This window comes from Cherax quadricarinatus, chromosome 17 (genome assembly GCF_038502225.1).
Source record: "Cherax quadricarinatus isolate ZL_2023a chromosome 17, ASM3850222v1, whole genome shotgun sequence".
Classification (NCBI taxonomy): Eukaryota; Metazoa; Arthropoda; class Malacostraca; order Decapoda; family Parastacidae; genus Cherax; species Cherax quadricarinatus.
In genome coordinates, this window is record NC_091308.1 from 4,866,386 (window position 1) to 4,893,945 (window position 27,560).

Sequence of the window (27,560 nt, forward strand, 5' to 3'; positions counted from 1 at the left end):
CCTAGCCCCAACACTTCGCTGGTCGCTACTAGTCGACTCTCTCATGGTTTCAAGAGCCTCATCGAGTGTGTGTGTGTGTGTGTGTGTGTGTGTGTACTCACCTAGTTGAGGTTGCAGGGGTCGAGTCCAAGCTCCTGGCCGTGTGTGTGTGTGTGTGTGTGTGTACACTGGTTTTCAGCGGCTACTTACGGGAGAAGTGTATTTCTCTCAGTGTATATATGCTGTAAATTCAATTTAATCCTTATTTTAGGGATTAAAGTCTTCTTGTCTGGTGGTGGAAAGATTACGTGCAGCCTTAATGATCCTAGTTTAGTCGATAGGGCACTAGGAGTCATTAACCAACCAACCAGCTGTTCTTGCGGTCCACTACACTCAGATGGTGTGGCCCAGCATGTACCGGGTGGGGTGAGGACACATGATGGTAGCTGTGGTAGTAATGGTAGCAGTATCAGTGCTGGTGGTAACATGTGTGTATCCACAGGTTCACTTCCGCGTTGGGCCACTACACACAGATGGTGTGGTTCAGCACGGACCGGGTGGGCTGCGGGTATACCATGTACCAGGAAGGTGGGTGGTGGAAGAAGCTGTACACTTGCAATTACGGACCAGGAGGCAACATTATCCTCGATCGTATGTATACACGTGGCACCCCGTGTTCATCCTGTCCCACCGACACCTCCTGCTCTTCCAAGTATCCAGGACTCTGCAGTAAGTGCCTCGCAGTGCCAACCCTATTGACCACGTCGCTGAACAGTGCAGGAAGAGACTGACCACCTAGCTGAACAGTGTCAGAAAGACTGACTACCTAGCTAAACAGTGCCAACAAGACTGATCATCTAGCTGAACAGTGCCAGCAAGACTGACTACCTAGCTGAACAATTCTAACAATACTGATTACCCAGCAGAATAGCGCTACCAGATTAACTACCTGGCTGAACAGTGCCAACAAGACTGACCACTAAGCAGAATAGTACCAACAAGACTGACCACTATGCAGGTGAGTGCCAACAAGACTGGCCGCTAAGCAGGACAGTGCCAAAAAGACTGACTACTAAGCAGCACAGTGCCAACAAGACTGACCACTAAGTAGGACAGTGCCAACAAGACTGACCACTAAGCAGGACAGTGCCAACAAGACTGACCAATAAGCAGGACAGTGCCAACAAGACTGACCACTAAGCAGGACAGTGCCAACAAGACTGACCACTAAGCAGGACAGTGCCAACAAGACTGACCACTAAGCAGGACAGTGCCAACAAGACTGACCACTAAGCAGGACAGTGCCAACAAGACTGACCACTAAGCAGGACAGTGCCAACAAGACTGACCACTAAGCAGGACAGTGCCAACAAAACTGACCACTAAGCAGGACAGTGCCAACAAGACTGACCACTAAGTAGGACAGTGCCAACAAGACTGACCACTAAGCAGGACAGTGCCAACAAGACTGACCACTAAGCAGGACAGAGCCAACAAGACTGACCACTAAGCAGGACAGTGCCAACAAAACTGACCACTAAGCAAGACAGTGCCAACAAGACTGACCACTAAGTAGGACAGTGCCAACAAGACTGACCACTAAGCAGGACAGTGCCAACAAGACTGACCACTAAGCAGGACAGTGCCAACGAGACTGACCACTAAGCAGGACAGTGCCAACAAGACTGACCACTAAGCAGGACAGTGCCAACAAGACTGACCAATAAGCAGGACAGTGCCAACAAAACTGACCACTAAGCAGGACAGTGCCAACAAGACTGACCACTAAGTAGGACAGTGCCAACAAGACTGACCACTAAGCAGGACAGTGCCAACAAGACTGACCACTAAGCAGGACAGTGCCAACAAGACTGACCACTAAGTAGGACAGTGCCAACAAGACTGACCACTAAGCAGGACAGTGCCAACAAGACTGACCACTAAGCAGGACAGTGCCAACAAGACTGATCACTAAGCAGGACAGTGCCAACAAGACTGACCACTAAGCAGGACAGTGCCAACAAGACTGACCACTAAGCAGGACAGTGCCAACAAGACTGACCACTAAGCAGGACAGTGCCAACAAGACTGACCACTAAGTAGGACAGTGCCAACAAGACTGACCACTAAGCAGGACAGTGCCAACAAGACTGACCACTAAGCAGGACAGTGCCAACAAGACTGACCACTAAGCAGGAGAGTGCCAACAAGACTGACCACTAAGCAGGACAGTGCCAACAAGACTGACCACTAAGCAGGACAGTGCCAACAAGACTGACCACTAAGCAGGACAGTGCCAACAAGACTGACCACTAAGCAGGACAGTGCCAACAAGACTGATCACTAAGCAGGACAGTGCCAACAAGACTGACCACTAAGCAGGACAGTGCCAACAAAACTGACCACTAAGCAGGACAGTGCCAACAAGACTGACCACTAAGTAGGACAGTGCCAACAAGACTGACCACTAAGCAGGACAGTGCCAACAAGACTGACCACTAAGCAGGACAGTGCCAACGAGACTGACCACTAAGCAGGACAGTGCCAACAAGACTGACCACTAAGCAGGACAGTGCCAACAAGACTGACCACTAAGCAGGACAGTGCCAACAAAACTGACCACTAAGCAGGACAGTGCCAACAAGACTGACCACTAAGTAGGACAGTGCCAACAAGACTGACCACTAAGCAGGACAGTGCCAACAAGACTGACCACTAAGCAGGACAGTGCCAACAAGACTGACCACTAAGCAGGACAGTGCCAACAAGACTGACCACTAAGCAGGACAGTGCCAACAAGACTGACCACTAAGCAGGACACTGCCAACAAGACTGATCACTAAGCAGGACAGTGCCAACAAGACTGACCACTAAGCAGGACAGTGCCAACAAGACTGACCACTAAGCAGGACAGTGCCAACAAGACTGACCACTAAGCAGGACAGTGCCAACAAGACTGACCACTAAGCAGGACAGTGCCAACAAGACTGACCACTAAGCAGGACAGTGCCAACAAGACTGATCACTAAGCAGGACAGTGCCAACAAGACTGACCACTAAGCAGGACAGTGCCAACAAAACTGACCACTAAGTAGGACAGTGCCAACAAGACTGACAACTAAGCAGGACAGTGCCAACAAGACTGATCACTAAGCAGGACAGTGCCAACAAGACTGACCACTAAGCAGGACAGTGCCAACAAGACTGACCACTAAGCAGGACAATGCCAACAAGACTGACCACTAAGCAGGACAGTGCCAACAAGACTGACCACTAAGCAGGACAGTGCCAACAAGACTGACCACTAAGCAGGACAGTGCCAACAAGACTGACCACTAAGTAGGACAGTGCCAACAAGACTGACCACTAAGCAGGACAGTGCCAACAAGACTGACCACTAAGCAGGACAGTGCCAACAAGAATGACCACTAAGCAGGACAGTGCCAACAAGATTGACCACTAAGCAGGACAGTGTCAACAAGACTGACCACTAAGCAGGACAGTGCCAACAAGACTGACCACTAAGCAGGACAGTGTCAACAAGACTGACCACTAAGCAGGACAGTGTCAACAAGACTGACCACTAAGCAGGACAGTGCCAACCAACAACTAGGAAATGCCCAGCAAGCGACACTTTTTGAATTATTAATTATTATTTTACAATATAAGTATTATTATCATGATAATATATATGTGTGAGTGAAAGAGAGAGAGAGAGAGAGAGAGAGAGAGAGAGAGAGAGAGAGAGAGAGAGAGAGAGAGAGAGAGAGAGAGAGAGAGAGAGAGAGAGAGAGAGAGATGGTACCTTGTGTAGCGAGAGAAGAAAAGCACCAAGGGAACACTGTGACATTTCAACGAAATGTAAACATCGTCGACTGAGTCTTCACACAATGGAGTTGGTGCTTGAGGTCAGGGCAGCAGAGTTGTGAGACCAGCAGGTCGGTGAGTTGTGAGACCAGCAGGTCGGTGAGTTGTGAGACCAGCAGGTCGGTGAGTTGTGAGACCACCAGGTCGGTGAGTTGTGAGACCAGCAGGTCGGTGAGTTGTGAGGCCAGCAGGTCGGTGAGTTGTGAGGCCAGCAGGTCGGTGAGTTGTGAGACCAGCAGGTCAGTGAGTTGTGAGACCAGCAGGTCGGTGAGTTGTGAGGCCAGCAGGTCGGTGAGTTGTGAGGCCAGCAGGTCGGTGAGTTGTGAGACCAGCAGGTCAGTGAGTTGTGAGACCAGCAGGTCGGTGAGTTGTGAGGCCAGCAGGTCGGTGAGTTGTGAGACCAGCAGGTCGGTGAGTTGTGAGACCAGCAGGTCGGTGAATTGTGAGACCAGCAGGTCGGTGAGTTGTGAGACCAGCAGGTCGGTGAGTTGTGAGGCCAGCAGGTCGGTGAGTTGTGAGACCAGCAGGTCGGTGAGTTGTGAGGCCAGCAGGTCGGTGAGTTGTGAGACCAGCAGGTCGGTGAATTGTGAGACCAGCAGGTCGGTGAGTTGTGAGGCCAGCAGGTCGGTGAGTTGTGAGACCAGCAGGCAGGAGATTTGTGAGACCAGCAGGCAGGAGAGTTGTGAGACCAGCAGTCAGGAGAGTTGTGAGACCAGCAGGCAGGAGAGTTGTGAGACCAGCAGGTCGGTGAGTTGTGAGACCAGGAGGCAGGAGATTTGTGAGACCAGCAGGCAGGAGAGTTGTGAGACCAGCAGGCAGGAGATTTGTGAGATCAGGAGGCAGGAGAGTTGTGAGACCAGCAGGCAGGAGAGTTGTGAGACCAGCAGGTCGGTGAGTTGTGAGACCAGCAGGCAGGAGATTTGTGAGACCAGCAGGCAGGAGAGTTGTGAGACCAGCAGGCAGGAGAGTTGTGAGACCAGCAGGTCGGTGAGTTGTGAGACCAGCAGGCAGGAGATTTGTGAGACCAGGAGGCAGGAGAGTTGTGAGACCAGCAGGCAGGAGAGTTGTGAGACCAGCAGGTCGGTGAGTTGTGAGACCAGCAGGCAGGAGATTTGTGAGACCAGCAGGCAGGAGAGTTGTGAGACCAGGAGGCAGGAGAGTTGTGAGACCAGCAGGCAGGAGAGTTGTGAGACCAACAGGCAGGAGAGTTGTGAGACCAGCAGGCAGGAGAGTTGTGAGACCAGCAGGTCGGTGAGTTGTGAGACCAGCAGGCAGGAGATTTGTGAGACCAGCAGGCAGGAGAGTTGTGAGACCAGCAGGCAGGAGAGTTGTGAGACCAGGAGGCAGGAGAGTTGTGAGACCAGTAGGCAGGAGAGTTGTGAGACCAGCAGGTCGGTGAGTTGTGAGACCAGCAGGTCGGTGAGTTGTGAGACCAGCAGGCAGGAGATTTGTGAGACCAGCAGGCAGGAGAGTTGTGAGACCAGCAGGCAGGAGAGTTGTGAGACCAGCAGGCAGGAGAGTTGTGAGACCAGCAGGTCGGTGAGTTGTGAGACCAGGAGGCAGGAGATTTGTGAGACCAGCAGGCAGGAGAGTTGTGAGACCAGCAGGCAGGAGATTTGTGAGACCAGGAGGCAGGAGAGTTGTGAGACCAGCAGGCAGGAGAGTTGTGAGACCAGCAGGTCGGTGAGTTGTGAGACCAGCAGGCAGGAGATTTGTGAGACCAGCAGGCAGGAGAGTTGTGAGACCAGCAGGCAGGAGAGTTGTGAGACCAGCAGGTCGGTGAGTTGTGAGACCAGCAGGCAGGAGAGTTGTGAGACCAGGAGGCAGGAGAGTTGTGAGACCAGCAGGCAGGAAAGTTGTGAGACCAGCAGGCAGGAGAGTTGTGAGACCAGCAGGCAGGAGATTTGTGAGACCAGCAGGCAGGAGAGTTGTGAGACCAGCAGGCAGGAGATTTGTGAGACCAGGAGGCAGGAGAGTTGTGAGACCAGCAGGCAGGAGAGTTGTGAGACCAGCAGGTCGGTGAGTTGTGAGACCAGCAGGCAGGAGATTTGTGAGACCAGCCGGCAGGAGAGTTGTGAGACCAGGAGGCAGGAGAGTTGTGAGACCAGCAGGCAGGAGAGTTGTGAGACCAGCAGGCAGGAGAGTTGTGAGATCAGGAGGCAGGAGAGTTGTGAGAGCAGCAGGCAGGAGAGTTGTGAGACCAGCAGGCAGGAGAGTTGTGAGATCAGGAGGCAGGAGAGTTGTGAGAGCAGCAGGCAGGAGAGTTGTGAGACCAGCAGGTCGGAGAGTTGTGAGACCAGCAGGCAGGAGATTTGTGAGACCAGCAGGTTGGTGAGTTGTGAGACCAGCAGGCAGGAGAGTTGTGAGACCAGCAGGCAGGAGAGTTGTGAGACCAGCAGGCAGGAGAGTTGTGAGACCAGGAGGCAGGAGAGTTGTGAGACCAGCAGGCAGGAGAGTTGTGAGACCAGCAGGTCGGTGAGTTGTGAGACCAGCAGGCAGGAGATTTGTGAGACCAGCCGGCAGGAGAGTTGTGAGACCAGGAGGCAGGAGAGTTGTGAGACCAGCAGGCAGGAGAGTTGTGAGACCAGCAGGCAGGAGAGTTGTGAGATCAGGAGGCAGGAGAGTTGTGAGAGCAGCAGGCAGGAGAGTTGTGAGACCAGCAGGTCGGAGAGTTGTGAGACCAGCAGGCAGGAGATTTGTGAGACCAGCAGGTCGGAGAGTTGTGAGACCACCAGGCAGGAGAGTTGTGAGACCAGCAGGCAGGAGAGTTGTGAGACCAGCAGGCAGGAGAGTTGTGAGACCAGCAGGCAGGAGAGTTGTGAGACCACCAGGCAGGAGAGTTGTGAGACCAGCAGGTCGGAGAGTTGTGAGACCACCAGGCAGGAGAGTTGTGAGACCAGCAGGCAGGAGATTTGTGAGACCAGCAGGTTGGTGAGTTGTGAGACCAGCAGGCAGGAGAGTTGTGAGACCAGCAGGTCGGAGAGTTGTGAGACCAGCAGGCAGGAGAGTTGTGAGACCAGCAGGCAGGAGAGTTGTGAGACCAGCAGGCAGGAGATTTGTGAGACCAGCAGGTTGGTGAGTTGTGAGACCAGCAGGCAGGAGAGTTGTGAGACCAGCAGGTCGGAGAGTTGTGAGACCAGCAGGCAGGAGATTTGTGAGACCAGCAGGTTGGTGAGTTGTGAGACCAGCAGGCAGGAGAGTTGTGAGACCAGCAGGCAGGAGAGTTGTGAGACCAGCAGGCAGGAGAGTTGTGAGATCAGGAGGCAGGAGAGTTGTGAGACCAGCAGGCAGGAGAGTTGTGAGACCAGCAGGCAGGAGAGTTGTGAGACCAGCAGGCAGGAGAGTTGTGAGACCAGCAGGCAGGAGAGTTGTGAGACCAGCAGGCAGGAGAGTTGTGAGACCAGCAGGCAGGAGAGTTGTGAGACCAGCAGGCAGGAGAGTTGTGAGACCAGCAGGTCGGTGAGTTGTGAGACCAGCAGGCAGGAGAGTTGTGAGACCAGCAGGCAGGAGAGTTGTGAGACCAGCAGGCAGGAGAGTTGTGAGACCAGCAGGCAGGAGAGTTGTGAGACCAGCAGGCAGGAGAGTTGTGAGACCAGGAGGCAGGAGAGTTGTGAGACCAGCAGGCAGGAGAGTTGTGAGACCAGCAGGTCGGTGAGTTGTGAGACCAGCAGGCAGGAGAGTTGTGAGACCAGCAGGCAGGAGAGTTGTGAGACCAGCAGGTCGGTGAGTTGTGAGACCAGCAGGCAGGAGAGTTGTGAGACCAGCAGGCAGGAGAGTTGTGAGACCAGCAGGTCGGTGAGTTGTGAGACCAGCAGGCAGGAGAGTTGTGAGACCAGCAGGCAGGAGAGTTGTGAGACCAGCAGGCAGGAGAGTTGTGAGACCAGCAGGCAGGAGAGTTGTGAGACCAGCAGGTCGGTGAGTTGTGAGACCAGCAGGCAGGAGAGTTGTGAGACCAGCAGGCAGGAGAGTTGTGAGACCAGCAGGCAGGAGAGTTGTGAGACCAGCAGGCAGGAGAGTTGTGAGACCAGCAGGTCGGTGAGTTGTGAGACCAGCAGGTCGGTGAGTTGTGAGACCAGCAGGTCGGTGAGTTGTGAGACCAGCAGGTCGGTGAGTTGTGAGACCAGCAGGTCGGTGAGTTGTGAGACCAGCAGGCAGGAGAGTTGTGAGACCAGCAGGTCGGTGAGTTGTGAGACCAGCAGGTCGGTGAGTTGTGAGACCAGCAGGTCGGTGAGTTGTGAGACCAGCAGGTCGGTGAGTTGTGAGACCAGCAGGTCGGTGAGTTGTGAGACCAGCAGGTCGGTGAGTTGTGAGACCAGCAGGTCGGTGAGTTGTGAGACCAGCAGGTCGGTGAGTTGTGAGACCAGCAGGTCGGTGAGTTGTGAGACCAGCAGGTCGGTGAGTTGTGAGACCAGCAGGTCGGTGAGTTGTGAGACCAGCAGGTCGGTGAGTTGTGAGACCAGCAGGTCGGTGAGTTGTGAGACCAGCAGGTCGGTGAGTTGTGAGACCAGCAGGTCGGTGAGTTGTGAGACCAGCAGGTCGGTGAGTTGTGAGACCAGCAGGTCGGTGAGTTGTAAATTATTGTCTCACTTCAAGATCCATCTCAATTTTGACTTTGCATTTCATTACTTAATCCAGGAAATACACATTTTTTAAGTAACTACATATGTAAATTGTTAATATTTTTACTTTATATATACACATTCATTGGACATAATAATTACACTAAACACTTTTTTCGTTTTTAAGTATTTTCTGCATGAATAAATAGAATATAGTGAGTAGTAAATAGCTATAAAAACGAGTAACGAACTTGGTGTTGGTTTAGTGAAGCTTCGACTACAGCAGATGCTTAGATAAACTTATTTGTAGTACCGACTCATCACAGTTGTTGCTTTGGATAACACCTTGCCATCATATTCCACCAGTATCTGAGAGTATGGTAATCTTTACTAACATGTTCTCCTCTCCAGCCACCTCAGCAGCCAGTTACTTCACCACTCATTTATACATTACATATATATATATATATATATATATATATATATATATATATATATATATATATATATATATATATATATATATATATATATATATATATATATATATATATGCAATGTGTGGTGTGAATATAATGCAGAGAATTCGTAGTTTGGAAGTTAGGAGGAGGTGCGGGATTACCAAAACTGTTGTCCAGAGGGCTGAGGAAGGGTTGTTGAGGTGGTTCGGACATGTAGAGAGAATGGAGCGAAACAGAATGACTTCAAGAGTGTATCAGTCTGTAGTGGAAGGAAGGCGGGGTAGGGGTCGGCCTAGGAAGGGTTGGAGGGAGGGGGTAAAGGAGGTTTTGTGTGCGAGGGGCTTGGACTTCCAGCAGGCATGCGTGAGCGTGTTTGATAGGAGTGAATGGAGACAAATGGTTTTTAATACTTGACGTGCTGTTGGAGTGTGAGCAAAGTAACATTTATGAAGGGATTCAGGGAAACCGGCAGGCCGGACTTGAGTCCTGGAGATGGGAAGTACAGTGCCTGCACTCTGAAGGAGGGGTGTTAATGTTGCAGTTTAAAAACTGTAGTGTAAAGCACCCTTCTGGCAAGACAGTGATGGAGTGAATGATGGTGAAAGTTTTTCTTTTTCGGGCCACCCTGCCTTGGTGGGAATCGGCCGGTGTGATAATAAATAAATAAAAAAAAAAAATATATATATATATATATATATATATATATATATATATATATATATATATATATATATATATATATATATATATAATATAAATATATATATATATATATATATATATATATATATATATATATATATATATATATATATATATATATATAATATTTATATATAATATGTATATATAATATATATATATATATAATATATATATATATATATATATATGTGTGTGTGTGTGTGTGTGTGTGTGTGTGTGTGTGTCAGTGTATATTTATATAACTTCCAGCTTGCGCAGTGAGTTCAATATCTGGTACCTGGATTGTATATATTTTGGTAGAATTACCGACAATATGTAAAGTAAAAGGACGCAAGTGCAAATAATGTGACATTTTATTGTGGCAACGTTTCGCTCTCCAGGAGCTTTGTCAAGCTTAACAAAGCTCCTGGAGAGCGAAACGTTGCCAAAATAAAATGTCACATTAGTTGCGCTTGCATGGTACCTAGATGATTCCACTCTCGCAGGTACAGAAGATTCCCTTCTAGAGGACTTACAACTGGTAAAGACACTTGGAGAAGTCTTAGGATTCATCCTCAATCCCTCCAAGAGTGAAATCATCACAACTAACCAGGAAATAATCACAGCTGTGCGAACAATCCTTCCTGAAGACTCTAGTACCACCCCATTCATAAACATCCTCTTGGGAGAACCGCTCGGTCATCAAGCCATCGACACAGTCCTCAAGGACAAACTGAATGACCTGAAGAGAATGGAGAAGAGTATAAGTGATCTTGATGCCCATGATGCCCTGTATCTCCTCACAAGGTGTCTCACTCCGTCAAGACTCATTTACTTTTGAGGTGCGCACCCTCTTTCGACAACCCAACACTCAACGAATATGAGTCACTCCTGAGATCAGTCTTTAAGAAGGCACTGAATCTGTCACTGGAAGATCAGCATTGGGATCAAACAACTCTTCCGGTGCGACTGGGAGGTATAGGGGTGAGCAAGGCAATACAGGTGGCTTTATTGCATTTCTGTCCTCGTGTATGGCTTCCAGTGGACTAGTCAAGGAGATTGTCCCCGAACGCTTGAGGGGGTGCGGTAGGAGCTCAGGACCCCAGGTTCATTGAAGCAGCCATGCTGTGAGACACCCTTGCAGACTTCTCCAGTAGACCAATTCTTCCCAAAGAGCACAAACAATTCCATTGGGGCAAACCGATCATGGAAAAAATTGCCAACACGATGCTCAACAACGCTTCGGGAAAGGACAAAGCTCGTCTCCTAGCAGTGAAGGCACCACATTCAGGAGATTTCATTTTGGCTGTTCCCAATTTCTCCCTGGGCACTCGACTCGACCTACAGGCCATTCCGACTGGTGCTGCTCTCCGCCACCCCCACACTCGCCGAATATAAGTGTATTTGCGGCAGGGTGTCGGCTGATCAATTCGGACTTCATGGTCTTGTTTGTCATACATGAGAAGGGAAATACGTTAGACATGAAGAGATCAAAGACATCATAAAGAAAAATCTCGCCACAGCCCGTTGCCCAGTTCAACGGGAACCCCAATACTGAGGTCTGATGGAAGTCAAAAGTGTCCAGATGGAATCACTATGCTACCCTGGAAGGATGGTAAGCAGATTGCCTGGGACTACACCTGTGCCGCCACATTGGCGGACACCTACTTGCCATACTCTTAAGCTGAAGGGGGTGGAGCCGCTAATAACAGGGAGATCCAGAAGATCCACAAATATGTAGACCTGCCCCTTGCTATAACTTCATCCCAGTAGGGTCGGAGACCCTTGGAGCTTGGGGCAAGTTTGCTCTAAACTGGGTGAAAACTCAAAGACTCAGTGTTGTGATCCAGAGGGCAAATACCTGCAGCATTCTGGGCATGCGGCCCGCCCTCTGCCGGGGAGCTGAAGATGTTGTATAAGTTGTTACACTTCCTATTATATTTCTGTTACATACACACACACACACACATTATATATATAATATATATATATATATATATATATATATATATATATATATATATATATATATATATATATATATATATATATATATATGTCGTGCCGAATAGGCAGAACTTGCGATCTTGGCTTAAATAGCAACGCTCATCTTGCCATATAGGACAAGTGAAAATTTGTGTATGCAATAATTTCGCCAAAATCATTCTGAACCTAACGAAAAAAATATATTTCACTGTGTTTGTTTAGTATTAAATTATTGTAAACAAATCTAAAATATATTTAGTTGGGTTAAGCTAAAATAAATTGTTCTTGTTATAATAAGGTTAGGTGCAAAATTAAAAATTTTTACATTAACATTAATCAAAAAAATATATCTTTAAACTTATAAGAAGAAATTTTAGAAAGGACTTAATTTTAAATAAGTTCTTGCTAATTGACCAATTTTACATATTCGGCACGACATTATATATATATATATATATATATATATATATATATATATATATATATATATATATATATATATATATATATATATATATATATATAATATGTATATAATAATTGCTGTCACTTCAGTTGGTTTTTTGGATATTATATTGCTGAGGCTAAGGGAGGTGAGGACGAAGTACTAAGATCACAGGGTTACATTAGCTAGTGCAATAATGGTTGTGGGCCGCTTGGCTTTGTTTATTGCAGAGAACAGCACTGATTCCAAGCAGACGGAGACCCCTGAGCCTGCTACCACCTCCACCACTACACCTCTTCCCGACAAGACTGATACTGAGGGAGGGTATGGCGGTTTCCTCATAAATATGAGCGCTCTGAGAGCGTTCTTCACTAACTGGTGGAGGAGCAACACAGTCCATAGACCCTCGCCAAGTACTAGCAACCATAGCACTTCTTTTAGGGCCAAGCTCACTACTGCTGCCACTCACGTCACTCCTGTTGCTACTACCGCTCCTACTACTGCTATTGCTTCTACTGTTTCTACCATTACATTTACTACCTCAACCCCTACTATTATTACACCCGCCACTACTACTACTACACCCACCACTGCTAATTCTATTACCACCACCACCACCACTGCTGCACCCACCACCATTATTACTACTATTACTACCCCCACTACCATTATTGCCGAGCCACCTTTAACATTCAATGCCACCTCATCATTACACCATTCTACTACAAATCCTCCATCCCATATGTCTGTAGCTGTTTCTTCCACCACCAACACCACCACGAACATAGAGTCACCCCTCACCTCCACAAACACGCCACCTATCACCAACACTGGGTCTTCGACTACAAACACTTCCTCCCCACAAGGTCCTGGCTTTGTTCCGAGCGTCAGTAACCACGTGCTGCCGCAAAGACCCAGACGTCCCACCGTCTTCCCCACAAACTCCTTTGCGCACGCTAACACCAACCAGAATGCCAAGAAATTGGATGCCAGGTCTTTGCCCCAGGAGTCAGAAGGACAAGAAGCCATGTTCATCCCGTTTAATGGCACCCAGCCAACAACGTCCGACCTGATGCCCTACCTGCGTCGGGCGGGGCTGGACGCGCAGATCATCAGAACATCTTCTCTTGCTTCCGTCCAGGGCATCATTAGTGCCCTCCCTAAGGACCACATACCCATCGTTCTCTACAGGTAGTATACCTTTGCATTACATACGTGGGGAAATCCATTTGAGTCATACATTACGAATGATCTCAGGTTTAGTACAAGGAAAGGGATGCTAACTTCAATTCCTTGGATCAAATACTTGTCAATAGTACTAACGAAAATGTTGGATAGAATGCGATACCAGACTCTGTAATATTACCCCCTCATGGAAGGTTCCTTGATGTTGGTGAGGGGCTCTTGATTTAGGGAATTGGATCTGTGCTCCAGTTCCCCGAATTAAGCCTGAATGCCTTCCACATCCCCCCTCCCCTGGGCGCTGTATAATCCTACGGGTTTAGCGCTTCCCCCTTGATTATAATAATAATAATGTAATATTACAGTACTGGCATTATTATGGATTTGTTAAAAATTCGACATTTTTTCTACTAAAAGGTCAATTAACACAATTGCATTGCTTGCTAATGGATATGTTTTGATACATTAGTGCAAGCCAACTATTCTCAATTAACCTTAAAAAAATTTAAGAGTGTTGTGAGGTTTTTTGTTGGCAACTTTAAAGGAATAATAGATGGCAACACTGAATTAGCCGGGTCGCCTGGTGTTCCTCGAAAGAACTGTATCAGTTGCTGTCCTGGTGTGGCACGTGAAGGTAGTTTTCTGATTCTTATTGACTGTGATAATTCCACTAGTGTGTATTGTCTGTGCTCGTACTCACCACTAAAAGTGTATTTTGTTTTTTCTTCCAGTTTAATAGAAAGAAAGTCAGCAGAAATAGGTAAACATATCGATTTGAGTCCTCGCAAAGTGGGATGGATAAGCGTTTATTGAGTGATTATTTTTTTGTACCTCTGTATGTATGCTCAAATTACTAAATAAATAAATAAATAAATAAATAAATAAATAAATATCACATTGAAACAGAAAAAAAAATTAGCAATAAAACTTGGTATTTTAACTCATTCAGTAAAATTAAGAAATTTAATTACGATCAAGATTAAAACTCAAAATGGGTAGGAAGATGTGGTAGAAAACAGAAACCAACACCAAGACTAGACAGAAAAATAATACGAATGACTCTTAACAACAGAAGAGCATCTTGCAGGCAGAGTTCCTCTGAAGCAGCAGCAGCAGCAGCAGCAGCAGAAGGAGGAGGAGGAGGAGGTGTTAGTCTTGCTCCAAGGACTTAATGAGAGGCTTTTGGAGAGTGGATTGAAAGCATATCGTCCCAGAAAGAAGCCGCGACTTACTGAACCCCCCATGATACAGAACTGTATAGCCTGGGTTAAGACGACTCACATTGAGTCGACTTCTGAACAATGAGAGCAGGTAAGAATTATATTTATCTACTCAGTTCATTTGTTGTTCATAAAATAATATAAATTATTAGTAAAATGACAATTCTATTTGAAAACAAATTAAGATTACCATCCCGCTTCTCCGGTTCTATTCTCTCTTATATTTCTTGCAGGTGGTGTTCTCTGATGAATCAGTCACTGCAGCGCTGGATGATCGTATGTTGACTGTAAGAAGGCAGTCAGGTGAGAAGTTTATGCCTGAATGTATGAAGATGGTCAAATTTCCTCACAAAATTCATGGTGTGGGGAGCCATTTCCGTTCCTGGAACAAGTCGTTGGCACAATGTTGAGGGTACCCTGAACCGGGTTAAGTAAACAGAAGTACTACAACGCCAGTTATTGCCTCAGATAAGGGATTGGTACGGGTGATGGACGAGGGATATTCCAACAAGACTCAGCCTCATGTCAAACAACAATATCGGTAAAGATGTGGTGTGCACAAAATGGCGTCGTGCTGCTCCCATGGGCTGGAAATTCCCGCGAAATGAACCCTGTTGAGAGTTTATGGTGTGTATTGGAGGATGAAATACACGAAGTTCCCATTACGACCAAAGTGTAACTCATAGAATGCCTTATTAACGTTTGGTTTCGGTCTGCCAGAATCAAGGAATTATGCAAAACTTCGATGGTTATCATACCCAAACGTGTTAAAGCACTTACGGATGCTAGGGGTAGTTAAACCAAATATTAATCAATGTAAAATAGTTGACCCGTACTGGTGTATCAAAATAAATCCATTAGCAATCAGTGAAATTGATTTACTTGACCTTTCAGTAAAAAAATAAAGAATTTTTAAAAAATACATATTTATAATGACAGTACTGTATATTACTATGTCCTATGTCATATATTATATTTTGTGTGAGATGCTAAGCCCGTGTTTACCATTCAGCAGAAAGACTGGTAGAGGCTCTATCCTACAGTCGCAGTTTTTTCTTAAGGGAGATACTTTATATTTACAATCATTTCTCAAAATAATGGTTTCCCTCGGCAGATCTGGGACAGGAGAGTTGACAGAGCTGGATGCGCAGACGCTGCAGCCGGTTCAGAGTGAGGGCTCCTCCATCACTTCCCAGGTACCCAGCAGGGACCGTGTGAGCCGCTCCATCACTTCTGAAGGACCCAGCAAGGACCATCAGACACTCCTCACTTGCAATCTAGGCTGGTCTCCCTGTGAGGTCATCCGTATGGATGGAAACTGGACAGTGGCCGAGAACAAGAGTGAGTTGACAGTCTTTCAGTGCATATTCTGTATTGTATATATCTAATTTCTTTTGCCACAACCCTACTGGAGTTTTATGACAAGGTAACGGAAGTAAGACACGAGTGAGAGGGGCGGGTAGATTGCATTTTCTTGGACAGCAAGAAAGCCTTCTACACAATCCCTCACAAGAGATTAGTGCAGAAGTTGGAGGACTGGGCACGCATAACAGGAAGGGCACTGCAATGGATCAGGGAATACCTGACAGGGAGGCAACAACGATTCATGGTACGTGACGAGGTGTCAGAGTGGGCGCCTGTGACGAGAGGGGTTCCACAGGGGTCAGTCATAGAACCAGTGTAGTTTTTGGTATATGTGAATGACTTGACGGAAGGGATAGACTCAGATGTGTCCCTGCAGATGTAAAATTAATGAGGAGAATTAAATCGGATGAGGATCAGGCAGGACTACAAAGAGACCTTGACAGGCTGCAAGCCTGGTCCAGCAACTGGCTCTTTGAATTTAACCCCACCAATTACAAAGTCATGAAGATCGGGAAAGGCAAAGAAGACCGCATACAAAGTACAGGCTAGGTGGCCAAAGACTGCAACCCTCACTCAAGGAAAAGGATATTGGGGTGAGTATAATGCCGAGTACATTTCCTGAGGCGCACATCAACCAGATAACTGCTGTAGCATATGGGCGCTTGGCAAACTTGAGAATAGTATTCCGATACCTCAGTAAGGAAGCGTTCTAGACTCTGTACACCGTGTACGTCAGGCCCATACTGGAGTATGCAGCACCAATTTGCAACCCACACCTGGTCAAGCACGTCAAGAAATTAGAGAAAGTGCAAAGGTTTGCAACAAGACTAGTACCAGAGCTAAGGGGAATTCCCTACGAAGAAAGGTTAAAGGAAATCAGCCTGACAACACTGGAGGACAGGAGGGTTAGGGGCGACATGATAACGACATAAAAAATACTGAGAGGAATTGACAAGGTGGACAGAAAGGATGTTCCATAGATGGGACACAGAAACAAGGGGTCACAATCAGAAGTTGAAGAATCAGAGGAGTCAAAGATGTTAGGAAGTATTTCTTTAGTTTCAGAGTTGTCAGGAAGTGGAATAGTCTGGAAAGTGACGTAGTGGAGGCATGAACCATACATAGTTTTAAGACGAGGTATGATAAAACTCATGGAGCAGGGAGAGAGGACCTAATAGGCGGGGCCAGGAGTTATAATTCAACCCCTGCAACCACAAATAGGTGAATACACACACACACAAATATATATATATATATAATATATATATATATATATATATATATTATATATGTAATATAATATATATATATATATATAAAATGTATATTATGTATATATAACATTATATATGGAGGAGGTGAACGTATTCAGATATTTGGGAGTGGACGTGTCAGCGGATGGGTCTATGAAAGATGAGGTGAATCATAGAATTGATGAGGGAAAAAGAGTGAGTGGTGCACTTAGGAGTCTGTGGAGACAAAGAACTTTGTCCTTGGAGGCAAAGAGGGGAATGTATGAGAGTATAGTTTTACCAACGCTCTTATATGGATGTGAAGCGTGGGTGATGAATGTTGCAGCGAGGAGAAGGCTGGAGGCAGTGGAGATGTCATGTCTGAGGGCAATGTGTGGTGTGAATATAATGCAGAGAATTCGTAGTTTGGAAGTTAGGAGGAGGTGCGGGATTACCAAAACTGTTGTCCAGAGGGCTGAGGAAGGGTTGTTGAGGTGGTTCGGACATGTAGAGAGAATGGAGCGAAACAGAATGACTTCAAGAGTGTATCAGTCTGTAGTGGAAGGAAGGCGGGGTAGGGGTCGGCCTAGGAAGGGTTGGAGGGAGGGCGTAAAGGAGGTTTTGTGTGCGAGGGGCTTGGACTTCCAGCAGGCATGCGTGAGCGTGTTTGATAGGAGTGAATGGAGACAAATGGTTTTTAATACTTGACGTGCTGTTGGAGTGTGAGCAAAGTAACATTTATGAAGGGATTCAGGGAAACCGGCAGGCCGGACTTGAGTCCTGGAGATGGGAAGTACAGTGCCTGCACTCTGAAGGAGGGGTGTTAATGTTGCAGTTTAAAAACTGTAGTGTAAAGCACCCTTCTGGCAAGACAGTGATGGAGTGAATGATGGTGAAAGTTTTTCTTTTTCGGGCCACCCTGCCTTGGTGGGAATCGGCCGGTGTGATAATAAAATATATATATATATATATATATATATATATATATATATATATATATATATATATATATATATATATATATATATATATATATATATATATGTCGTGCCGAATAGGCAGAACTTGCCATCTTGGCTTAAATAGCAACGTTCATCTTGCCATATAGGACAAGTGAAAATTTGTGTATGCAATAATTTCGCCAAAATCATTCTGAACCTAACGAAAAAAATATTCTTCACTGTGTTTGTTTGATATTAAATTACTGTAAACAAATCTAAAAAATATATAGTTGGGTTAGGCTAAAATAAATTGCTCTTCTTATGATAAGGTTAGGTAAGTTTTCTTAGATTCTTTTGGAGCAAAATTAAAAAAATTTACATTAACATTAATGAAAAAAAATATATCTTTAAACGTATAAGAGAAAATTTTAGAAAGGACTTAATTTTAAATGAGTTTTTGCTAATTGACCAGTTTTACATATTCGGCACGACATATATATATATATATATATATATATATATATATATATATATATATATATATATAGATATATATATATATATATATATATATATATATTGTGGAAATTTATTTGGTCCCTAAAGTTCCACAGGACGTCCAGCATGGCCTTACGGGACGGCTGTGCTGGATGGCCCTTATACCCCACCCAAACAGGGAAGCATTCTCTTGTCAGCGATGGATTCTTGGTAGGCATGTATTTAATTTATAGATTTACTCTTCAGGGAAGGAGTAGGTAGTTTTACTGGTAGTACATTAATATTAGGTTTACTAAGGCATCTGTAGATAATGATAAAGTAGACCTAAGACCTTAACATAGGTAGTAATAGGCCGATAATGTAGGCAAACACTAGGATAAGTTAGCTAGGGAGAACTGGCAGCCCTAGTTTGAACGAAGAGACGAGGGTCTGGAAGGGAGACCAGCTCGTTCTTCTTAAGACAGACACCAACTGGACAAGACGTGCCGTGATCAGCAGACGGCGCCCCCACGTGTCTTCACATTTGAGACTTGGGGAAATCTGGTAGAGGCACCTCGATGTACCGTAGATGACCTCCTCCATCAGCCCATACAGTAAGACAAAACCTCCACCTTTTTCCTCGTAGATTCTGGCCAGTGTCTTGGGAGATTGTGGGTTGAGTTTTAGCTGTGGGCCCGGTGTGCAACAGAGAGAGCATGCCCAGTAAGTACCAGTGTCTCAGAGCCGTCTGAAGCTAGTGTCTAAGTCTGCATAGTTATACTAGGGGATACATACCCTCTTGGATATAGGAATTTCTGAGGTGCAGGCAGGACACTAATTACGATTGAATATTGCAGGAATTAATGTTCCCGGTTGCACGTGGTTCCTGAGGGGGAGTCCAAAGGGGCTAAGGCTAGCTTAGGGAAGTGAAGATCAGGATATATGCTGCAACACCAAGTAAGTTAGTCCTTTATACGTGCATGCAGGCGAGGTTTCTTGCAATTTCAATCATTTGTGAAAATCTGTCCTATAAGCCACTTGTGAGGCTGAGGTACCCACCTCAGAGCTCGGTGTCAACAGAGTTTGCCAGGGGTAGGCGACTCACTTGGAGGCAGTCCACACAAATTTTCACATATATATATATATATATATATATATATATATATATATATATATATATATATATATATATATATATATATATATATATATATATATATATATATATATATATTTGTGTGTGTGTGTGTATTCACCTATTTGTGGTTGCAGGGGTTGAATTATAGCTCCTGGCCCCGCCTCTTTACCGATCGCTATTAGGTCCTCTCTCCCTGCTCCATGAGTTTTATCATACCTCGTCTTAAAACTATGTATGGTTCATGCCTCCACTACGTCACTTGCCAGACTATTCCACTTCCTGACAACTCTGAAACTAAAGAAATACTTCCTAACATCTTTGACTCCTCTGATTCTTCAAGTTCTGATTGTGACCCCTTGTTTCTGTGTCCCATCTATGGAACATCCTTTCTGTCCACCTTGTCAATTCCTCTCAGTATTTTTTATGTCGTTATCATGTCGCCCCTAACCCTCCTGTCCTCCAGTGTCGTCAGGCTGATTTCCTTCTTTATATATATATATATATATATATATATATATATATATATATATATATATATATATATATATATATATATATATATATATAACAGAATTCTTCCTCCGTAAGTCATGTGTGTCGTAAGAGATGACTAAAATGCCGGGAGCAAGGGGCCAGTAACCCCTTCTGTATTCATTATAAAATTTAAAAAAAAAAAAAAATTGAAACTTACTCAATGTGATGCGACTGGTTTGTTAAATATATTATATAACGTTGAAATAATAATCCCAAGACTCGATCCTCCGTCTGTACTTGAGTAATATTGTGTTAGCTGCGTCTTCTGGAATAATAAGTCAAACATACTTGCTAAAACATCAACTACATTTTAATATATAAACAAAATACTGTTAAGCGTTTCATTTTTTATAGAAGATCAGAGTGACTTTATATAGGTGGAAAGCTCTTGATCCAAGGAATTGGAGCTGTTCTGTATCTGTATGACCCCTGCGAGTTTAGCGCTTCTCCATGATTGTAATAATATTCCAATCGTCACCTAGTCCATATTTGTTTACGTAAAGATAATGATGATTTAATTTCACAAGCCAGGAGAGTATTTCAAGATATTATTATTATTATTATTATTATTATTATTATTATTATTATTATCATTATTAGTAATATTATTTCACTCACAAATAAGGGGTCATCCAGAAGGGGTTACAGCTCCTGGGGAATGAGAAGCAATCAGGTTTGAGTCAAGGAAGACGAAAACCGCTCTTTATCTTGGATCAAGATCCCTTTGAGCCGACCATAATAATATTGCGATGGTTGTGCTTGTTGCAGGTGAAGGTGTGTACACCGAGGTACTGCTGGAGGAGGAGGGAGAGAGTGCCCAGCTGCTGGTGGAGACACTGGTGGTGGCACCCAGCACTGAGGCTGTGTGTGTGGCACTCACACACCGTCTCTCCCTGGCACCCTATACGCCAAGCAGAGCTGCAGTGCCTGATCTTCAGGTAAGCACACAACAATCACATATTGTGATGATTGTCAAACAGATGCTAGATTCCCACTAATTAACTTACAAAGTCTCGTGAAACTACCGTTAAAGATCATTAAGGGTTGTTATTGTTTATCTGGTTCATGTATTTGTTTGCTTTTAACGTCACTATTTATAGAAAATATTTACAACTATTCGGAGAGCCCATTAGTTTTGAATATAGACTGTAAAACAACTGAAATCTGAAAAAGAATTGAATTCACTTCAAACTTACTCCTCAGGTAAGTTAAAATTATTTCGTGGCCTTTTTTTTTTTTTTTGCACTCACATCATAGCATAATAGAAGTACAGACATGTATGCGCAAGGTTCCTGACCACTATGAGGAGATAAGTTATGAGGGGATTAAATCAACCGTGTCCTAAATGAAACAAGTTGGGGACATATTCTAAACAACATGGATCCAACATTTTACCTAGAAAGAATTAACTTTGTGGCACTTGAGGTATGCTGAAGCAATTCCTTTAAGGAAAAGAAGAGATGTAAACTAGAAAGAGACGCTCCCTGTACACGAGAAGACGAAGAAACACTGAGCTGCTGAAAGGGGCCAGTATATCTGAAATATGAAAGGTGGCACTGGTCAGAGAAATCGCAAATATCGAACTTAAGCCTAAGGAATCATACAGGAGACAAGTAACATAGGAAGAATTTAAAGCTATAAATGAAACTGAAAAACCCAAAATACTTCTTTTTTTTTTATGTCAAATCTAGGGCAACAACGAGATGGACTTGCACAGATGACAGCAAAGAAATGAACGAGATACTAAAGTCCCTGTACGAATCAGCGTTTAGTGAGCCGACAGTCTAAATGATTTTTTATGGCCGTGTGAAGGTTCAGCAACCCTATCAGACCTTCAAAGAGTATTTAATAAGACTGGTTCCTCCTTATGGAAATGAAAAAAATAGAAAAAAATTATTAACAATATGTAAAATTAGTTAAGAATATAAAACACTTAAACATGAAATTAATCCTACTTGAAGCAAAGAAATGAAAAATAAAATATTTAAATAGCGACTCAAACGTAATGTGTACACAATACGTAGTGGAGAATGGTGCCGTGGTGATGTTTTGGGCACGTAACTCTGAATTGTGGTTTGGAACACCGAGCCGTTGTTGGTGACGATGGGGGGTGGGGGGGGGGTCACAGGTGGACGTGACTGTTGACACACTGAGTAGACAGTGACCCCAACACGAGTAGAGATTCTGACGAACAGAGGTACTGGGATCCTCTGACCACCACAACACTCGTGAAGCAGTTGAGTCGCCAGTAGAGAACCACCATGAAACGTTGGTGGGGTGATAACTGGGGAACCGCTGTTAGAATGGTGTGTAGCTGAATGCGATTCGGCTACGAGGGATAGGGGGACCAGTGTAAGTTCAGATGCTGGATTGAATATAAGATCCTTTGAATATCTATGCTGCCCTTCTCATCTCACAAGTGTCGGATGACCCAAGCCGACAATCAAGGCTAAAATAAAGAAATCCAAAATTACACACCAATCGAAAAATCACTCGCCTGATTGGCGTACTGCCTTTAAAAGAAACGGTGAGGATTAAATGATGGCGTTACACTACCTAAGCTAGAATTAGAACATGAAGAATTAGAGAAACAAACCCTCTTGTTTAAACCAAATTAACCCAAACACATAATAAATTAAACAGGAGTGGAATGAATATTTGTAAATTTGATGGGAGTCGAAAGTCAAGTGACTGACAACCGGTCGGAGGGACACTCGTCACCTCCCACCGGGTGCAGAAGGATAGAGGGGGGGAAGAGGGGTAGCGAGAACGAATCACTCACCTAACAGAACAAGCAGACTGCCCATCAGAATACTATCACCATTCTTTCATACTTCCACCACTCCTATCTAATGAACTTTTCCCTCACAGACCAAGACTCAAAATGTGATTAATTAAAAAATTTCTGATATTATCCTAATACCACAAGACTTTGAAAAAGCAATACATGACATGCCTATGCACTCTGCCCCAGGCCCAGACTTATGGGACTTCGTGTTCATCAAGAACTGCAAGTAGCCCCTTACACGTGCCTTAAGTATTCTATGATGGAGAGGGAGCATAGAAACACGAGTCATTCCAGTCACTAAAAACAACAGGCATAGCCCCACTCCACAAAGGTGGCAGTAAAGCAATTGCAAAGAATTACAAACCGATAGCATTAACATCCTACATCATAATCTTTGAAAGTGTTCTAAGAAGCAAGATCGCCACTCAATTAGGTATCCATCAGTTGCACAACGCAGGGCAGCAAGGGTTTAGAACAGGTCATTCCTGCCTATCTCAACTACTGGACCACTATGACGTAGTCTTGGGTGCTTTGGCCCACAAACAAAATGCAGATGTAGCATACACAGACTTTGCGAAAGCCTTCAACAAGTGCGATCATGGTGTAATAGCTTACAAAATGAGTGAAAAAAACGAATAACAGGAAAAGTTGGTAAATGGATTTATAACTTCCTAACAAATAGAACACAAAGAGTAATAGCAAACAGAATAAAGTCTGAGGCGGCTACAGTACTCGCTCCCATCCTGTTCCTCATCCTCATATCTGTCATAGACAAAGATGTAAGCCACAGCACCGTGTCCTCCTTTCCGGATGACACCCGAATTTGCATGACAGTGTCATCTATCGAAAACACTGCAAATCTCCAAGAGGACATCAACCAAATCTTTCAATGGGTCGCAGAAAACAATATAAAATTCATTGAAGACAAATTTCAATTACTCTGCTACGGAAACCTCGAGGAAATTAAAACTGTACTGGAGTATAAAACAAATTCCAACTACACAACGGAGCGAAAAACTAATGTGAAAGACCTGGGAGTGATAATATCAGAATTTCACTTTCAAAGATCACATGTGCTAGAAAAATGACAGGATGGATAAAATGAGAACTTTCAATACTCCCATGATGATTCTCTTCAAATCGCTTGTTCTCTCTAGGCTGGAATACTTCTGTACACTAACGGCCCCTTTTAAGGCAGGAGAAATTACAGACCTTGAGAATATACATAGAACTTTCACGGCACATATAAATACGATAAAGCACCTAAATTACTGGGAAAAGTTGAAGTCCCTTGACCTGTACTCCTTGGAAAACAGGCGAGAAAGAGATACATGATAATATATACTTGGAAATTTTTAGAGGGACTAGTCGCAAATCCGCACACGAAAATCACTCCCTAGGAAAACAAAAGACTCAGCATGAGATACAATATCCCCGCAATGAAAAGCAGGGCGCCACGAGTACGCTCAGAGACAACACAAGAAGCGTCAGGGGCCCAAGACTGTTCAACTGCCTCCCAGCATTTATAAAAGGGATTACCAATAGACCCCTGGCTGTCTTCAAGAAGGCGCTAGACAGGCACCTAAAATCAGAACCTGACCAGCCGGGCTGTGGCTCGTACGCCGGTTTACGTGCGGCCATCAGTGACAGCCTGGTTGATGAGACCCTGATCCACCACGAGGCCTGGTCACGGACTGGGCCTCGGGGGCGTTGACTCCTGAAACCCCCTTCAGGTATAAGATTTTCTTTCGACGCTCTTCTTACATAGGTTGTAGGTTGTCCCAATACTAGTTCCTACAATAGTGCAAAAATAAAGTTCACACTTACCTTCAATATATTTATTACAGATAGGTGTTATGCCCCTTGGAGGGGAGGTCAGACAAAAGACGGTGCTCGGTACACCTGGCTTGTGGCAAGTAAGTCGAGTGACTATGAGCAGCTTGAAGACTTCCTTCCTGCTGGTGATTACTGTGGGTCCTGCCTCACACCCGGCCACTGTCGCCCTCGATGCTGTCGTTGTGACTGACGGGATGTGTTGTTCGTCCAGTCAGTGCTAGTTATCACTGCTAACAGTCAGGTTGTCCTGGTCAGCGTGTGTTGCTCGTCCAGTCAGTGCTAGTTGTTAGCATCAGAAGTCAGAACGTCTTGGACCTGTCAACTCACGCCTGGACCTCTCAACCCATGCCTGGACCTGTCAACCCATGCCTGGACCTGTCAAACCCACGTCTTCACCAGTTGCTCTACATTCTCGTATTGCGGACCTGGCCACCACCGATATACTGACACAAGTGTTCCGTATTTATAATATATGAAAACAGAATGTGGAAATAGACACATTTATTGTTATATTTGTAAAAAAATATATATATTTTTATCCTCGTTTACAGATAGCAGAAGACGATTACATGATACTTTCCTTTGTTAAGTTTGTCTTAATATTGACAATCTTCCACTAGCATGCATCATGGCTACAGCATGGCACAACAACACACACTTCTCTAGTACAGTTTACAGATACTTAATGGTATCTACAGTATTAGCTCTATGTAAAGCTAATAATTACAGAGTTTTCCCTGTACCACCATTCCTTTGTGTTAGGAATATGTATACCGGCTTTCCTATGTGTTAGATAAGGAATGTGACGATGTTAGATGTGCTGGTGCTGCAGTACGGGAAGGAGCTCGCCCAGGCACCCGAGATGTCAGTTTCCCTCATGCGTAAATATTTTAACATTCGATTTGTCTTAGGAAACTTGTCCATCCGTGCCATCTTACTTTCTCTCTGGCTATATAAGCCGCATTCCCACTTAATTTCGTATCTGATCCAGTGCTAACCTAACCTAACCTGATCTAAACAGTGTAAGTTAAGAATTTATGTATATATATATATATATTTTTATTTATATATCCTGGTGAGCACTAAACTCTCGTTGATCAATAAGCGCTTGTGTAATGTGGTTTAATCAGATTTGATCCCATATACGTATATTTTGTCCAGATTCAGACAATATATTCACTGTTAACATTTCTCAGCTGATATGTATGACTGATCAACTAGAGTTATCCAAAATATCCAGTACTCACCAAGGGAAGATGGCTGCTCTTCGAATTTCATAGATTAAAGATTGGTAGGTAAGACATATGGGCAACAGTTAGGCAACTTTAATCCGAAACGTTTCGCCTACACAGTAGGCTTCTTTAGTCGAGTACAAAAGTAGGCAGGAACAGTAGAGATGTGTAGACGATGTAATCAGTCCATCACCTTTGTAGTCGGAGATGTGAAGTTGTCTGTCTGAAACAATCAGATTGTTTCAGACTGTGGACAGAACTCTGCAGGCTGAGGGACAGACAACTTCACATCTCCAACTACAAAGGTGATGGACTGATTACATCGTCTTCACATTTCTACTGCTCCTGCCTACTTTTGTACTCGACTAAAGAAGCCTACTGTGTAGGCGAAACGTTTCGGAATAAAGTTGCCTAACTGTTGACCATGTGTCATACCTACCAACCTGTCGGTATTGTATACCATATTAATATTCATCGATTAAAGATTACAAGACGAACAACAAAATCGTTCGTTGTGACAAGTTGGTAGCCCCTAGTTGCTTCCCAGAAATTGCTGTTATTTAGCAGATGCTATAATCAAACTTACTGAAATTTAATTAGTCTAGACTAGCACAAGTCAGTGTCGACTACCAAGAGTGAAATGCTGTGCTAGATTTAGCTACCATGATGTCAGCTAACGTTCAGATTATGTAAAATTAGCCTTGGCTATTTTGAGCTTGTGTGAGGTTACCCTAGGCTAGATTCAGTTTATTTAAAGGCTAGGTTGGGTGAGGTTAGAAACCAAGGAGTCAAGATTACATAGAATATGACAGCACAGTATCTAACTTCTAAGTGTCAGCCTGAAGCTCGTCCGTTCATAGAATCAATCATGCTGAGTTCATTCGGTCAAATAATCAGCGATTTCATTTCAATTCTTCCATAAACGGTGAGCATGAGAGCCAAGTTGCAGAATGAGATTCGACTGTGGACATCATTCCACTCTGTATGAAGCTTCACCGTTTATACACAGAGCAAAACGCTGGCCCAGTTAGAGCTTGTTAATCATCATTTATATTTGATTTAAACTTTGTGAAGAACTGTGTTAAACACTGCAGGTGTCTGAGGCCGAGTTGTATTTGTGGTGTGTGCAAATCGTCATGTACTATTATTTATTACAATAAAGTTGACTCCAAGTTTCTGTAGTGGTTTGATTTAACACCTGACAGAAATTTTTATCAGAGACGCTAAAAGGGTTTTCAGTTATAAGAAAAACCTTCCCATTTATGGTAGAATAAAAGCCAGGATGAGAGAGAAAAAGGTGAAAGTGTTGCAAGGTGGAGTAAATATAGAGAGTGTGGAAAATTGCATTTATCTGAATGTATCATTATATACATAACAGTAAATGAAAAGATAATTATTATTTATCAGTTAGACATGTAGGAATTTGGGACACCTAGGTCGCAAAAAATGTCCCCACTGTCATATCCACAAGTTGCTCTGGACCTATTAATTACCAATGAAATATGTATAACCAGGAATACTGGTAAATATATAAATTTTGTGGACTGTATATTAAAAATAATAAATGGTTATATATATACACAATTACATAACAGAAGGAGAATATCTTAATATCACTCACCAATTTGACTGGA

The 27,560-nt window shown here is 44.3% G+C and overlaps 1 protein-coding gene across 3 annotated transcripts in view; it reads left to right on the forward strand.

Moving 5' to 3' along the window:
- The window catches only part of LOC128686406 (uncharacterized), a 77,551-nt gene extending 50,448 nt beyond the window's left edge, over window positions 1–27,103 (forward strand). For 2 of the 3 annotated variants that reach the window (XM_070085746.1, XM_070085747.1), the window contains exons 5-9: window positions 482–708; window positions 12,212–13,172; window positions 15,498–15,724; window positions 20,839–21,008; window positions 24,706–27,103. In XM_070085746.1, coding sequence (XP_069941847.1) covers window positions 482–708; window positions 12,212–13,172; window positions 15,498–15,724; window positions 20,839–21,008; window positions 24,706–24,915 — 1,795 coding nt within the window. In that variant the 3' untranslated portion in view covers window positions 24,916–27,103. The remainder of the gene's footprint in view (window positions 1–481; window positions 709–12,211; window positions 13,173–15,497; window positions 15,725–20,838; window positions 21,009–24,705) is intronic. The other variant, XM_070085748.1, reaches the window with a different exon arrangement.
- Window positions 27,104–27,560: the final 457 nt, after the last annotated feature.